The 14783-nt window shown below is 32.2% G+C and overlaps 1 protein-coding gene across 1 annotated transcript; it reads left to right on the plus strand.

Moving 5' to 3' along the window:
- The first annotated feature begins 972 nt into the window (after window positions 1–972).
- LOC109179013 (chaperone protein dnaJ 20, chloroplastic-like) lies at window positions 973–2407 on the plus strand. Its single transcript, XM_019328579.1, has 2 exons — window positions 973–1483; window positions 2152–2407. The coding sequence occupies exons 1-2, from the start codon at window positions 1088–1090 to the stop codon at window positions 2281–2283; spliced, it is 528 nt and encodes a 175-aa protein (XP_019184124.1). The 5' UTR covers window positions 973–1087; the 3' UTR covers window positions 2284–2407.
- The last annotated feature ends 12376 nt before the right edge of the window (window positions 2408–14783 follow it).

Below are 14783 nucleotides of genomic sequence, written 5' to 3' on the forward strand. Positions count from 1 at the left end.
TATTATCAATCTCTCATATATTATCTTGCATTTATATACTTTAAATTACCGATTTAAATAAACAAATTCAACATTAATTTACATGTCAATAGTTGCACTTATAGTTAGTACCTATGCGATGCATATTCAGAGTTCTCGTGGAAAGCATTATTTATTTATTTTTTTTAATGCTACTGACTCTATTACAATGCAGTATCTGTTAATAACTACCTTGCCAACCAATTGAAGCACAAAGAGTAGCACAAACCCACTTAAGGGAGTAAACTTGGTGTCATTGGACCACACGGACTTTGGCGCATTATTTATTAATTTGAAATAAGCTTAATAATTAAAAATGGTTAAAATAATAAGGAATAAGGTTCAAATTGGCCACTGAAAGTAACCTGAAAATACAATTAGGTCACTGAACGAAAAAAAGTGCAATTAGGTCACTGAACGAAAAAAAAAGTGCAATTAGGTTACTGAACACTCTAAAAACGTGCAATTATGTCACTGAACACTCCAAATGTATGCAATTTCACAGGATAGCAGGCTACTGAAATCACTCCAAATGTTGATATTTTTAATAATTTTTAATAATAAATTTAAAAAAATTGAAAAAAATTAAATAAAAGAACTAAAAAAAAAAACGGCCACCCGTCATTTTTTTTTAAAAAAAATTTATTATTAAAATTTATTAAAAATTATTAAAAATGTTAACTCAGCTGGTTGTTAAAATTAATAGTAACCTGCTAAAATTAATGATAATCTGCTATCAGGTAAAATTGCATACATTTAAAGTGTTCAGTAGTCTAATTGTACTTTTGTTTCTGTTCAGTGACCTAATTACACTTTCGGGTTACGTTTGGTGGCCAATTGAAACTTTATTCTAAATAATAATGATCTAGAAGCATTTCGGTACAAATTATGGATAATGATAGAGTCCTTACCAAAAAAAAAAAGGATAATGATAGAGTAGGAGTCTAGGACGGAGGGAAAAATATCTTAAAACTATAAATACAGCGGATGCCCAACTCGCAATTTAGCGTTCCACTTCAAAACATTATTACTGGAAACAGAACAGAGATTAGAAGAAGAAGAAGAAGAGATGTTGTGCTGCAACTCCTTTGGTCTTACGCTATCAAGAACCGACCCGCCACGCTTCTCCTCCCTCACATGCCGCCGCGTCTTCTTCCCCGTCCATCCCCTTCCCCGCTTCCGTATCCAATCCAAACTCAAGGATGCCCAACCGGGTTCCTTGTACGACCTCCTGGGGATACCGGAGACGGGGTCGTTGCCCGAGATCAAACGGGCGTACAAGCAGTTGGCCCGGAAGTACCATCCGGACGTTTGGCCGCCGGAGCGGGTCGAGGAGTACACCCAGAGATTCATTCGGGTTCAGCACGCGTATCAGACACTCTCGGATCCTAAAACCAGAGCTCTGTACGATACAGATAGGGCTAAAGGCCTCCGCTCCTCACGTAGGCGTTACTGTAGAGACCAGGTTTGTTAGTTCTTCATTTTTCTTCATTTTTTTTTTTTTTTTGTGATTATTATTACTTGGGTAGTTCTGAATTGCCGAGAAAAGATATGGGTTTTTCGCTTTTTGTACATACAATTTTGATATGGATGTGTAAAATTATATAATTTTTTTTAAAAAAATAATAGAAACTCTTAGTTTAGGTAGAACTTTGAAGTTGTTCATAGTTTGGAGTTGAGTGTTTGAAGATCAGATTCTATCATGGTTTGGTGCCATTTTATGGGAAAGCCCTTTTCTTCTTGGGCATTAAATTGAAAAGTATGTGTTGGAGTGATCAAGATTTGTTTTACTATAGTATTGGGACTAGAGAGGATTATCCATTTGACATTATTTGTGTCATCTTCTTCTCCCAAAAAAGAATTGAATCCCTAACCTTAAAGGCCTTATACTCTGACCCGACACAATATTTAGAAGGAAAAAAAGTAGCAGACAGAGTCAAATTCAGTGCGCACAAAGAATCAACCCACTTTAGATATAATCTCTACAATGTTGCTGTTAAGGTTCAAACCTCGTAATTACATAAAATTCAAAATTTTATGGTTAGCAAGTTAATTATTTGACTAACTGGATTAAAACTGTTCCCGTTATTTTTTTAAAACTCAATCAATTGATTTTATTATTTCTTAATACAGCCTATGGAAGATAAAAGTGAATGGAAAAGCAGATGGCAGTCTCAGCTTTCAGAGTTAAAGAGAAGGAGCATGTCTAAGAATGCATCTTGGGGAGCAAGAATGCGCACACAAACCCATCAAACATCATCTTAACCAAACTTATGTTCTTGTATATCAACTATGTATACATAATATAATAATATATAGGCGCCTTTGGTTCAAATATTAGAATCTGAATCGTAATTGAATCAAATAATGATAATTGTAATGGGTTTAAAGGAAAGTGTTTCTTTATTTGGTAATAAATAAGAATTGAAATCGAAATAAATAAGGTGGGATGTATTTGATAAATTTTAATACAACATAAAAATGAATACAGAGTTTAGTTTGGGTCATTATCAATTTATCATCGTGTTGTCTAACGGATATGGGTCAAACTCATTAATACTCTATGTTTATATGATACGAAAATGTACATGAATTGCCAAATTTACATCTAGATTAATTTTGTTACTTTCTATTTCCCATTTTTAAATTAGTATTGTTGGGTAAGAGCATCTCCAACGGTATGCCAATTTCCATCCCCAAAACACCATTCCCTCAAATTTCTCTCTCCAAGGTGTCTCGCCAAAACGCCAAAGGAAATGGCGTTAATGAACAGTGTAGCGCTATATTTGGCGCTGCACTGTTAATTTGCACTATAATCCCAAATTGTCTTTTTTGTCCTTATTTTATTTTATAATTCCAAGTATATCCTTAATCGTTTTATATGTAATTTTTTATTTTGTTAAATACTTATATTTAAACTTTATATTATTAAATAAAAATTATACCATTTTAAAGATCTCATTGAGACGATCGAAACAAGACTAATATTGAATATATATTAATTAAAATTCCAAATACATTAAACATAACTTGAACATAATAAAAGTTAAAATACATACGACATACATCAAACATGACTAGAACATAATAAAAATTAAAATACATACGACATAATAATAATATTAGAAAATACAACACAATTTTGAACAAATATAATAAAATTAATAATTTCCTAGTCCACTCCCACTTCCTCCCAAATTATCAAAGAATTGATCAAATTCACGATTTGATTCAACTCCTCCTCCATGCTCTTGATTTCTCTCTGCAACAATTTGTAGTTGTTGGCGTCTAATCGACTCACGCACAGTTGGATCTTCTATCAAATTTAAATTCATCCTTAAGATTTTGTTATCTTCTTTTCGTTTTGCTAATGCCATTTTTTCTTTTCTCAATGTTATTTTGTTCGCTACATTTTGAGCTATAAGCAAATCAAGCTCATATTGTTTTTGGAGTAGCTCATGATTGTTTTCGAACATTCCTTTGAATTGTGGAGTTTGTTGTTCTATTGCGGCAATAAATTGATTGCGCTCATCCGAGAGTTTATGCTTCATCTTTTCCTTTTTCCTCCCCATAGGACGTTCACCTACATTGTTCATTTCATTACAATGTTCATCAGTTTCAAAATCATCATTCAAATCAACAGCAAATGAGGAAGAGCCTATTGACTTCTCGGTTCTGAAAGATTGTGATTGTGATCCTTCGGAAGTTCTTTTTCGACCTCCAACATTTAGCAAGCTCCCAGTTCTGCAAAACTTAAATCCGCCTTTGAATTTGGGATCTTTCTTTACTAACTCCTTTGCTCTATCAAGCTGTTATAAATAAAATATAATTCTAATTAAACAACGCAATTAAAATAAAAAAACAAGAGAAAACTAAATAACACAAATTTACAAGATACTCACAATATCTTGTTCAGATGCACCACTTGGGTTCATGTTCTCTATTTGTTGAATGCACCCTCTTAGTTTGCTAACCGCTGTTGATATATTTGCCCAACGACTATGCAGCGATCTTGAAGTTCGATCAGTACAAATGTGTGCCGGTAGCATTTGTTTATATTCTTGTGCAATGTGTTCCCATAAATCTGGTGCAGAGCGATCATTGCCCTTTTCAGGATCTTGGGCAATATCCATAAATATAGTACAAAGGAGTTTATCTTCTTCATTAGAGTATGAGGAAGTTCGGATTGAACGTGAGGGATTTGACATATTTCAATGATTGTAAAACTAGAAAGAGATATTGATATTCAAAAGATAGGTGGTATTACTTCTAAAATTGAATTGTAGTATTTATAGAGATAGAAGCATACCAATGAACGGATGTGATCTTCGCGATCAACCTAACGGTTCTAAACAATTCAGATAAAAGCTGATTCAAAGATGCATGTGGTATCTTTTATTGGAGTATGTGTGGAAAAGGACAAGCATACCAATGAACGGATGTGATCTTCACGATCTAATCTAACGGTTCTAAACAATTCAGATAAAAGCTTATTCTTCAAAGATGCGTGTGATATCTTTTATTGGAGTATGTGTGGAAAAAGGACAAGCATACCAATGAACAGATGTGATCTTCACGATCTAATCTAACGGTTCTAAACAATTCAGATAAAAGTTGATTCAAAGATGCATGTGGTATCTTTTATTGGAGTATGTGTGGAAAAAGGACAAGCATACCAATGAATGGATGTGATCTTCACGATCTAATCTAACGGTTCTAAACAATTCAGATAAAAGTTGATTCTTCAAAGATGCATGTGATATCTTTTATTGGAGTATGTGTGGAAAAAGGACAAGCATACCAATGAACGGATGTGATCTTCACGATCTAATCTAACGGTTCTAAACAATTCAGATAAAAACTGATTCTTCAAAGATGCATGTGATATCTTTTATTGGAGTATGTGTGGAAAAAGGACAAGCATACCAATGAACGGATGTGATCTTCACGATCTAATCTAACGGTTCTAAACAATTCAGATAAAAGTTGATTCTTCAAAGATGCATGTGATATCTTTTATTGGAGTATGTGTGGAAAAAGGACAAGCATACCAATGAACGGATGTGATCTTCACGATCTAATCTAACGGTTCTAAACAATTCAGATAAAAACTGATTCTTCAAAGATGCATGTGATATCTTTTATTGGAGTATGTGTGGAAAAAGGACAAGCATACCAATGAACGGATGTGATCTTCACGATCTAATCTAACGGTTCTAAACAATTCAGATAAAAGCTGATTCAAAGATGCATGTGATATCTTTTATTGGAGTATGTGTGGAAAAAGGACAAGCATACCAATGAACGGATGTGATCTTCACGATCTAATCTAACGGTTCTAAACAATTCAGATAAAAGCTGATTCTTCAAAGATGCATGTGATATCTTTTATTGGAGTATGTGTGGAAAAGGACAATCATACCAATGAACGAATGTGATCTTCACGATCTAATCTAACGTTTCTAGACAATTCAGATAAAAGTTGATTCTTCAAAGATGCATGTGATATCTTTTATTGGAGTATGTGTGGAAAAGGACAAGCATACCAATGAACGAATGTGATCTTCACGATCTAATCTAACGGTTCTAAACAATTCAGATAAAAGCTGATTCAAAGATGCATGTGATATCTTTTATTGGAGTATGTGTGGAAAAGGACAAGCATACCAATGAACGGATGTGATTTTCACGATCTAATCTAACGGTTCTAAACAATTCTGATCATGCCTATAAAAACGTTCTTCATCACCAACAAATTGAGCATTCAACCATTATCATCTATCTCTAAACATACGAATTCAAATATGAATTCCAACACTAGAAAACGTCCTATGCCATTTTCTTCATCATCATCCTCATCTTCTTCATCCTCATCATCATCATCACCAGAGTCTAAGCACAATCTCGCAAGTGCAATATGAGCACACAGTTATTAACCCATGCATATACTAGCCACACCCTTGCCATAGCTTCCTACATGGAAAATATGGATAATCAACCCCCTAGGCATGGAGGTTTGACTTTTGGTCATAGAGTGATTCATCGTGATCGTGAAGAAGCAGATCGAAGATTATGGAATGATTATTTTTCAGAGTATCCAAAATATTCTGAAGCAATGTTTCGTAGACGATTTCGAATGAGTCGAAATTTGTTCCTACGAATTGCCAATGCTGTTAAAGGCCATGACAACTATTTTGTGCAACGGAAGGATAGAATCAGTAGACTGGGCTTATCTACTTTACAAAAAGTTACAGCGGCGTTTCGAGTTTTGGCGTATGGAATACCAGCAGATGCAGCAGATGAATATATCCAGATTGGAGAATCAACTACAATTGAAAGTTTGAAGAGATTCTGTCGAGCAATTGTAGAGGTCTTTGGGGAGCGATATCTAAGAGCACCTGATGCTAATGATGTTGCACGGTTGCTTCAAATTGGCGAAAAACGTGGTTTTCCAGGGATGTTTTGGAGTTTAGATTGCATGCACTGGACATGGAAAAATTGTCCAACTGCTTGGGCTGGACAATATGCTGGGAGGAGTAGAGAATCAACTATTATTCTTGAAGCTGTAGCCGATTATGATTTGTGGATTTGGAATGCACATTTTGGTATGCCGGGGTCGAATAACAACATTAATGTGTTGGAGGGATCTTATTTATTTTCCAATCTTGCAAACGGTATAGCACCTCCTTGTCATTATGTTATTCAAGGACAACAGTACCACACTGGATATTATTTAGCAGATGGTATATATCCAAAATGGTCCACATTGGTACAAACAATTCATGAACCTCGAGGGCCCAAAAAGAAGTTATTTGCGATGATGCAGGAAGCGTGTAGAAAAGACGTAGAACGTGCATTTGGAGTTCTCCAATCACAATTTGCAATAGTCAAGGGACCGGCACGTTTTTGGGATAAATGTGTATTGCATGATATAATGTCATCTTGCATTATAATGCACAATATGATCATTGAGGACGAACGTGATAAGCAAGCAGATATACAAGGTTGGAAGGAGCACCGACTCCTGAAGTTGATATAGCTAGAGATGAGAATATTATATTTCAAGAATTTCTTGCTCGGCATAGACAAATTAAAGATAAAGAAGCTCATTATGCACTCCGTAATGCATTGATTGAGCATTTGTGGGAACGATTTAGTAATTTCGATAATTAAATGTACTAGATGTTGTATGTTGTATTATTATTGTGAAATAAATTAAATTTTCAAAAATATTGTTAAATTCGATTTTTAAAAATAATTAATGTTATAAAAAAAATTAATGTTAATAAAAATTATTATTTACATTACAAATTATATTTTATATTAAACTAATTAAGTTCGAACTAAATTATATTAAACTAACTAAATTCGAACTAATAATTAAAAAATTAAATTATTTTAGTGCAAAAGTTTGGTGTTTTGGTGTTTTGGTTTAAATGGGTTGGAGATGAATAAAATTTGGTGTGAGAATATGCTGAGAATATTCCTTCTGATGTGACATTTGCTGAAAAAATTTGGTGTTTTGGAGATGGAGTGGTTGGAGATGCTCTAACGGCAAGCTTATCTTGCCCACAAAAGCAAAATTTATCTAGTTGCAGGTACAACAGTTTCTTTTAAGGATAAATGGATAATTAATGTGCGTGTACTTATCTAGTTGCTGTGAGAGAAAATCAAATGGCTGGGAAAGAACTGAGAACAAATCGCAGCTCTGTGTGTCGATGTGCCTCGATCTAACGTATCATGAACATTATTTTTTTTAAAAAAAAATGCGGTGACATTTTTGTAAATAATTAAACTTTGAAGCGCAAATAAATTATGTTACAAATGCAAGTAACAGTTTTATATAGTGCACCTAAGTATAAGTAAAATGTATTAAAAGTGCAACAAATAATATACACTGAGCACCAATATTAAGTGCACCTAACATTATCATTAGTTGTATCAAACGTTATCATTAAGTGCACCAATGTGAAAGACGTTATCATTAGGTGCACCAATGTTAAAAAGGTAAACGACTTGCACTATTAAGTAAATATTGATTACACTTTTAAGTGTTAAGTGATTTTACGTGTACATTTGTATCAGTTACTTGCACTTTTAACACATATTACTTGCACCAAGCTTCGAGTTATTTACGAAAATATCACCGTTTTTTTTTTTAAATTACATCTGATCCGTTAAATCTGGACATGTGAACGACTACAATTGATTCTCAGTTCTTTCCTAGGCATCCATTCTCACCTAAACGCACCCATATATATATATATATATATATATATATATATATATATATATATATATATATATATATATATATAAGTTTCCTATTAAATGCATGGACAATGATTTTTTTTTCTTCATATTATTTATTATGTTATTCAATAGTAGGAGAAAGAAATGGTAATGAGTGTCTGCATGGGCAGCTCAACTGGTCATAAGGATCGAGTCTCACCAGCGGCAGTGTGGGAGCAACCTCTCAAAGTGAGGGGGGCTCCTTGTGCGTTGTAAGCAAAAGTTTAGCCTCTGTGGTTCATGTTCAGTTGAGTTATCATGATTTACATCTTCCTAGATGCTCTGTCGGGCCTGAATGGGGTTCAATGTTTTGGAAAGAAGAAATGGTAATGAGCTTTATAATTAGTACATTATGGACTATGCGCATAGTGGACTCTGTCTAGATTATGTACTTGCAATTAACATATTATGATCTTTAATTAATAAATTTATATCTATTACAATTAACATATTATATGTACTTACAGTTACCATATTATGTACCTTCATTTTATTTACATATACATAACCCGCTAACTAAATGTGCATAATATATTAAAGGGAAAATGGCACTTTTTCCCCCTGAGTTATATACCTATAGCATTTTTCCCCCTAAATGATTGAAGTGGTTGTTTTTCCCCCTGAAATGTTAATTGGACATATTTACCCTTAAACTAAATATTTAATTTATTTTTTTTTCTCCAACAAATTATGACCATAATTTGGTTCAAACTAAACAAACACTATAGCAACCAAACCGAAATATTCCAATTACAATTTAGAATCGAAATTCGATATTTAGAGTTTGTTAAAATCGTGAACCGGAACGGACGGTTCATGTTCCGAACTGAAGAAATAAAATACATTTATTGTTGAATTTAGACTATTTTAAAATAAAAAATATAATTTTAAAATAAAGACGGTTCAAAATCGCGAATCAGATCCGGAACCGCCGGTTCACGGTTCAAGATTCAATTTTTTTGATACATAATTTTAATAAATTGACATTTAAATATTGGGTTCTAGATCTGAATTATAACCGTAAACTATTAATTCGATTGCTTTAGTATCCGGTTCAATTCAAACCGAACCGTGGTCATCCCTACGTATACGCAATAATTTGTTGGAGTAGTAAAATAAATAAAATATTTACTTTAAGGGTATAAATGTCAATTTAATATATCAGGGGTGAAAAAGCACCACTTTTAGAATAATTGAGGGGGCTAATGTGCTTACCTAAATAATTGAGGGGGAAAAAGTGTTATAACTATATAACTCAGGGTTAAAAAGTGTCATTTTCCCTATATTAAATTTAGGTACATAATCTGAATGTTATTTTTACTAAGATTCATGATTGAATTCAATAATAAATAGTAAAAATAAGCTAACAAACATGATAATGAATATAAAATTTAATAGTATGATACAAAAGTTACCAACCAATCCAAATGACACCATAATTTTTTTTTTTCTTGATGATATTTTTGGTTTTTGAAAGTGTTTAGAGTGTCATTAAAGTAATTAATATCATATCGTATTTAGAATTATAGTTCAGTCACATGAAGTGCTTTTTCCAAATAAAAGATCATAAGTTTGAACCTGAAGTGATATTGACTTGTTAAGCTTTAATAAACAACTAGTAATTCACCCGCGCGATGCACGGAAAAAAATTATGTTATTATAAATATAAATAAAAATTAGAAAAACTAAAATATTTTAAATTATTTAATATAATAATATTTTTGAACTTCCATTGGTCAAGTATTTATTATTTTTATAGAATACAAAATTACAATTAAACTTTCAAAAAAAAAATTACAATTAAAATTAAAATAAAAATTAAAATTAAAATTAAAAGTATAATTTTGTATGGTTAATATAATCTCCAATTATGTGCATATTCAAATAAACTTATAAATAGAATTTTACATAATTACATTGATTTATTCTTAATTGTATTTCATCTATATTATAACTTTCACAATACGAATAATAACTAAGATAATTACATTTGGAAAGCAAATTTTAAATTTTGTATGTGTAAATTTAAACTCTAATTGAACACATTTTTTATATGATTATATAATATATAGCTATTTTATTTTTCAAAAGTATATTTTTTATATGATTATATAATATATAGTTATTTTATTTTTTAAATGTTGTGTGTGTTTTTTTTTAATCTTTATAATAAAGGATGTTGTGGCATTAATTGTAACATTAATTATTTCCCAAACCATATAGCTTTATTATATAAAGGATAAATTAAGAAAATATATATGAACACATCTTACATGTAACGGGGAATATCATATCTAGGATTATGAATTCCGAGATTTTGCATCATTGTGTGTTTCGATGAATTGACTTTCTTTTTTTACTCCGTGGAATGATGGTTTGTTATTTCTGACACTGGATGACGTGTTATTCACAAATTAAATAACTAATATGAGTCATTTTTTTAAAGGGATAAATGTGATGTAAATGCCAAAAAAAATAGTGGAGTAAAAATGTGATTTTCTTATAAATAAATATCTACTTTCAGTGTGTTGAAGTCGTATATTTGGTGTACTACATGTCACATATGGCCATATGGGCCGCTTGATATTTTTATTTTCATCTTTTTGCCTTATTGAATATATTAAAAATTACTCCGTATGTAATACATCATACTTGTCACATTAATCCTTCGAATATTTTGGACTTTAAGGTGTACTTTCAGACATATTTAAATTCCTTATCTTTTTATCCCAAAAAGCTGAATCATGACTCAATGTGTTAGTAGACAGGACCGATGCGCACAAGGAATCTGCCCACTTTGGACATATATAATTCCCACATTACCACCGCCAAAGTTCAAACATTGGTCTCTTACCTCAAATACTGTCCACTAAACCATTAAGCTAAGTCCATGCGAGTAATTCCTTATCTTCTAGTAGACCAATCCATTGGCTTGATGGTGAGTGGAAATTCATGCATATACAAGAACATAGTAAAATTGCTTTTTCTTTTTCCTTTATTGGTGGAATGTATTTGGCAAATTTTAACACCACATAAAAATGAATACAAAATTTAGTATTGGGTCATTAGCAAACACGTTTAACACATTAAAATTTAATATTTTAATATTTTTTATTTAGGGGTGTATTCAATCATGATTTTTATAGAGTTTTAAAGACTTATGAACTTTAAAAGTTGTTTTCTAAAAGAACAAGTATGTGGAATACTCTACGAAATATGGAAGGCCCGGAACATGGCGGTATGGGACCTTGCTTTGCCTACCCCGACGCAGCTATGTGCTTCTTTTCATCGTGCCTGGGCCGTTTGGAGCAGTTCCAAAGGCCACGGCAGTGTCACGCCGGGACCAAGCAGTGTGGCTGCTTTGCCGCAACCGGCGCATGGAGTACTGCATTTCGTACCGCTCCAAGCTGCCGCATCCCTCCCCCAAGACGCTGTGTTATGTAGTACGGACGCGGGGTTTTATGGACCCCAACACGCCCCAACATTCGGTTTCTACGTACGCAACCCGGAAGGTGTTTTTATAGCAGCGGTAAATGGTCCTCTCTCTTGTCCATATGATCCTCTTCTAGCTGAAGCGATGGCAATACGTGAGGCTCTCTCATGGCTTCAGGACCACAATTATCACAATATTGTTATCTTGACGGACTGCGCAGTTCTCGTGGATAACTTTCGGGACGTCAGTTCTTATCATTCGTACCTTGGCATTATTTTAGATTCATGTTTACGTTTGTTTAATTCGTTCCCAGTTCATTCAATTCAGTTTGTACGCAGAGGCACCAATCTGGTGGCTCATGCCTTAGCTAAACATGTAAGGGCGGTTCATGAACGTTCAGTCTGGACCGAGTCCCTCCCATCTTTTATTCCTTTGGAGTTGAGTTAATGCAATATATGAAGTTTTTGGTTTTCAAAAAAAAAAAAATGAACTTTAAAAGTTTGGAGGTATTAATTCAAACTTTTAGTGAGTCTTTAAAAGTCAGACGGTATTCAATCAAGATTTTTAAAGAGTCTTTAAAAGTTGTGTGGTATTCGATTAAGACTTTTAAAGAGTCTTTAAAAGTCATGTGGTATTAAAAAAGTTATAAACTTTTGTAGACTTTTTATTTTTAAGACTTTTGTATACTTTTCCTCCTCAAATATAAATAGGTGAAATCCAACCATCAACCCCAAGATTTCAAATTTTTTTCTAACAACTTTGAATGTTTTCTCTCTCTATTTAAACTCTATTTCTCTCCCTATTTAAACTCTATAAACCTATCTAAATTTAATAAAATTATTTTTTCTTCATTACCCTATATTTTCCTCATACCTAAACTCTACCCTATATTTTCTCTCTCTCTCTCTCCTAAACTTTAGAATCTTCATCTAAAAATTCGTAATAATATTATTTTTACTTCATTATTGCTTGTTTATATTGATTTTTATTTTTATTTTTCTATGAATTTTTTATCCCTAACTTTCTCTAATTCTCCCTAAATGCATGAACACAGCAAATTTTTCATCGTCAAATTTTTATATGTTTCATAATATTCATATAAATACTTATATATTTTTTATTTTTATTCTTTTTATGTTTATATTTGTAATATATATTTTTCCTTTTTTTTTTAACATGTTACTACGAATAACGAATTACTGTTTGCAACAACAATTTGGGGTTGCAAACAGTAGCACTTTGTTGTTATTTGCAGTCTTAAATTGCTATTGCAAATAATAGTTCTTTGTGTGATGCCTAGCAATATATCAAGTATAATTTATATATATATTATTAATATTAGATTTTTATTTTTTTTATTTTATGGAACTTGTAATTATATTTTTAAATATTTTATTTTGATCAAGTCTTTTATTATAAATTTTATTGTTCAATATTGTTATGAATTTCTAATGAAATAGTTTTTTTTTTGTTGATGTTTATTAATAATATATTGGTAGGATATATCCCGACCGACATGGCTCGGTTATCTTGTTCTTTGTGCAAGTTTAACAGGTCGGATATTCTTATAGAAGACGGTCGGACCCGACCGCGCATAGAATAACCTATAATGGAGTTGAAGTTTTAAGGTTATCATGTCATGGAAGTGGTTAGTACATGATGGCAATAATGCACAACTTTTGACCCACCAATTCCAGCAATCATACTTCCCTAATTCACAAAGAGGATAAAAAGTAGACATAGGCCCTGTTTGGTAAAAAATTGGTCTATAGATCAATTTTGACTTATTTGACCACTATTAATTGTTTGATTTAGTTAAAATATTAATATAAATGTTTGGTTAATTAATTTTTTGCAACTCCAAAAGGCTAAAATTCAAAAAGCTACTCCAAACAACTTTTTCAATTAGCTTTTTGAGAAAAAAAAATTATACCAAACAGCTATCAGCTAACAGCTAATTTACCAAACAGTTTTCTACACTCAACTAATGCTATTAACTATTTATACTCTCTAATTAACACAATCAGCTAACAGCTAACAACCATTTTCCCAAACAAGGCCATATACTTTTCAAGTTGGGCCAATGATAAATAAAAACACCATTTCAATAATGATGATATGATAATACATTTTTTTTATAGATCTATTTGGTTTGTGTGACACGCACTACTATTCCCTATATATATTATATGTTTAACGTTATATTACTTGTGTTATGTAAACTTTATTGAGTTAATAATTCTTTAATTTTCATTAAGCTTTTTTCTTAGTCTTCTTTTGTTTCCAATTATAATAATAATAATAATAATAATAATAATAATAATAATAATAATAATAATAATAATAATAATAATAATAACAACAACGTTAACTTAGTTTTCTACCCTTATTTTAGAGAGTGAAATTAAATATTTAAATCTTAAAAAAAAAAAAAAAAAAAAAAAAGGAGGAGCACGCATATAGCACCAATATCATAAGATTATTGGAAGTTTATTTACAGTTTTTTAGGATTGATTGCTTACATGACGGAGAGAGAGGCAAGGGAGAGAGGGACAGCTCTACCTGCAAGGTTAAGTTATTTTTCTTCCCAAGGAAAGAGAAATAAATGGAGGCCATGGGCTGATGTGCGTATTTCACGCACAGCAGAAGCCACACGGGCGCATGCAGTGCACGCGTCCGATGGTGTGTCAGGCGCGCCAGATAGTCCCTTTTTTATATATATATTTTTTTTTAAAAAAAGTTTTTTTTTTTTCTTTTTTCTTTTTTCATTACCCTCCATTATTCTCTTGCCTAATCACACTTTAAAAGACTCCTCAAAAATCACAAAATATCTCTACTATATATATATATATATATATATATATATATATATATATTCTTCGGGGACAGGTAGGGGTGGGGAATGCCTTCCGGGGATGGGAAAATTCTCCCCGCCCCCGTTCTCCGAAAAAATTTCCCGAACCCGCCCTCGTCGGGACGGGGATCGGTTTTCTCCGTTAGGGGCGGGTTGAATTGCCATCTCTAAATCAAAGAAAGTAAG

This window comes from Ipomoea nil, unplaced genomic scaffold (assembly GCF_001879475.1).
Source record: "Ipomoea nil cultivar Tokyo-kokei standard unplaced genomic scaffold, Asagao_1.1 scaffold0875, whole genome shotgun sequence".
In the NCBI taxonomy this organism is placed as follows: domain Eukaryota; kingdom Viridiplantae; phylum Streptophyta; class Magnoliopsida; order Solanales; family Convolvulaceae; genus Ipomoea; species Ipomoea nil.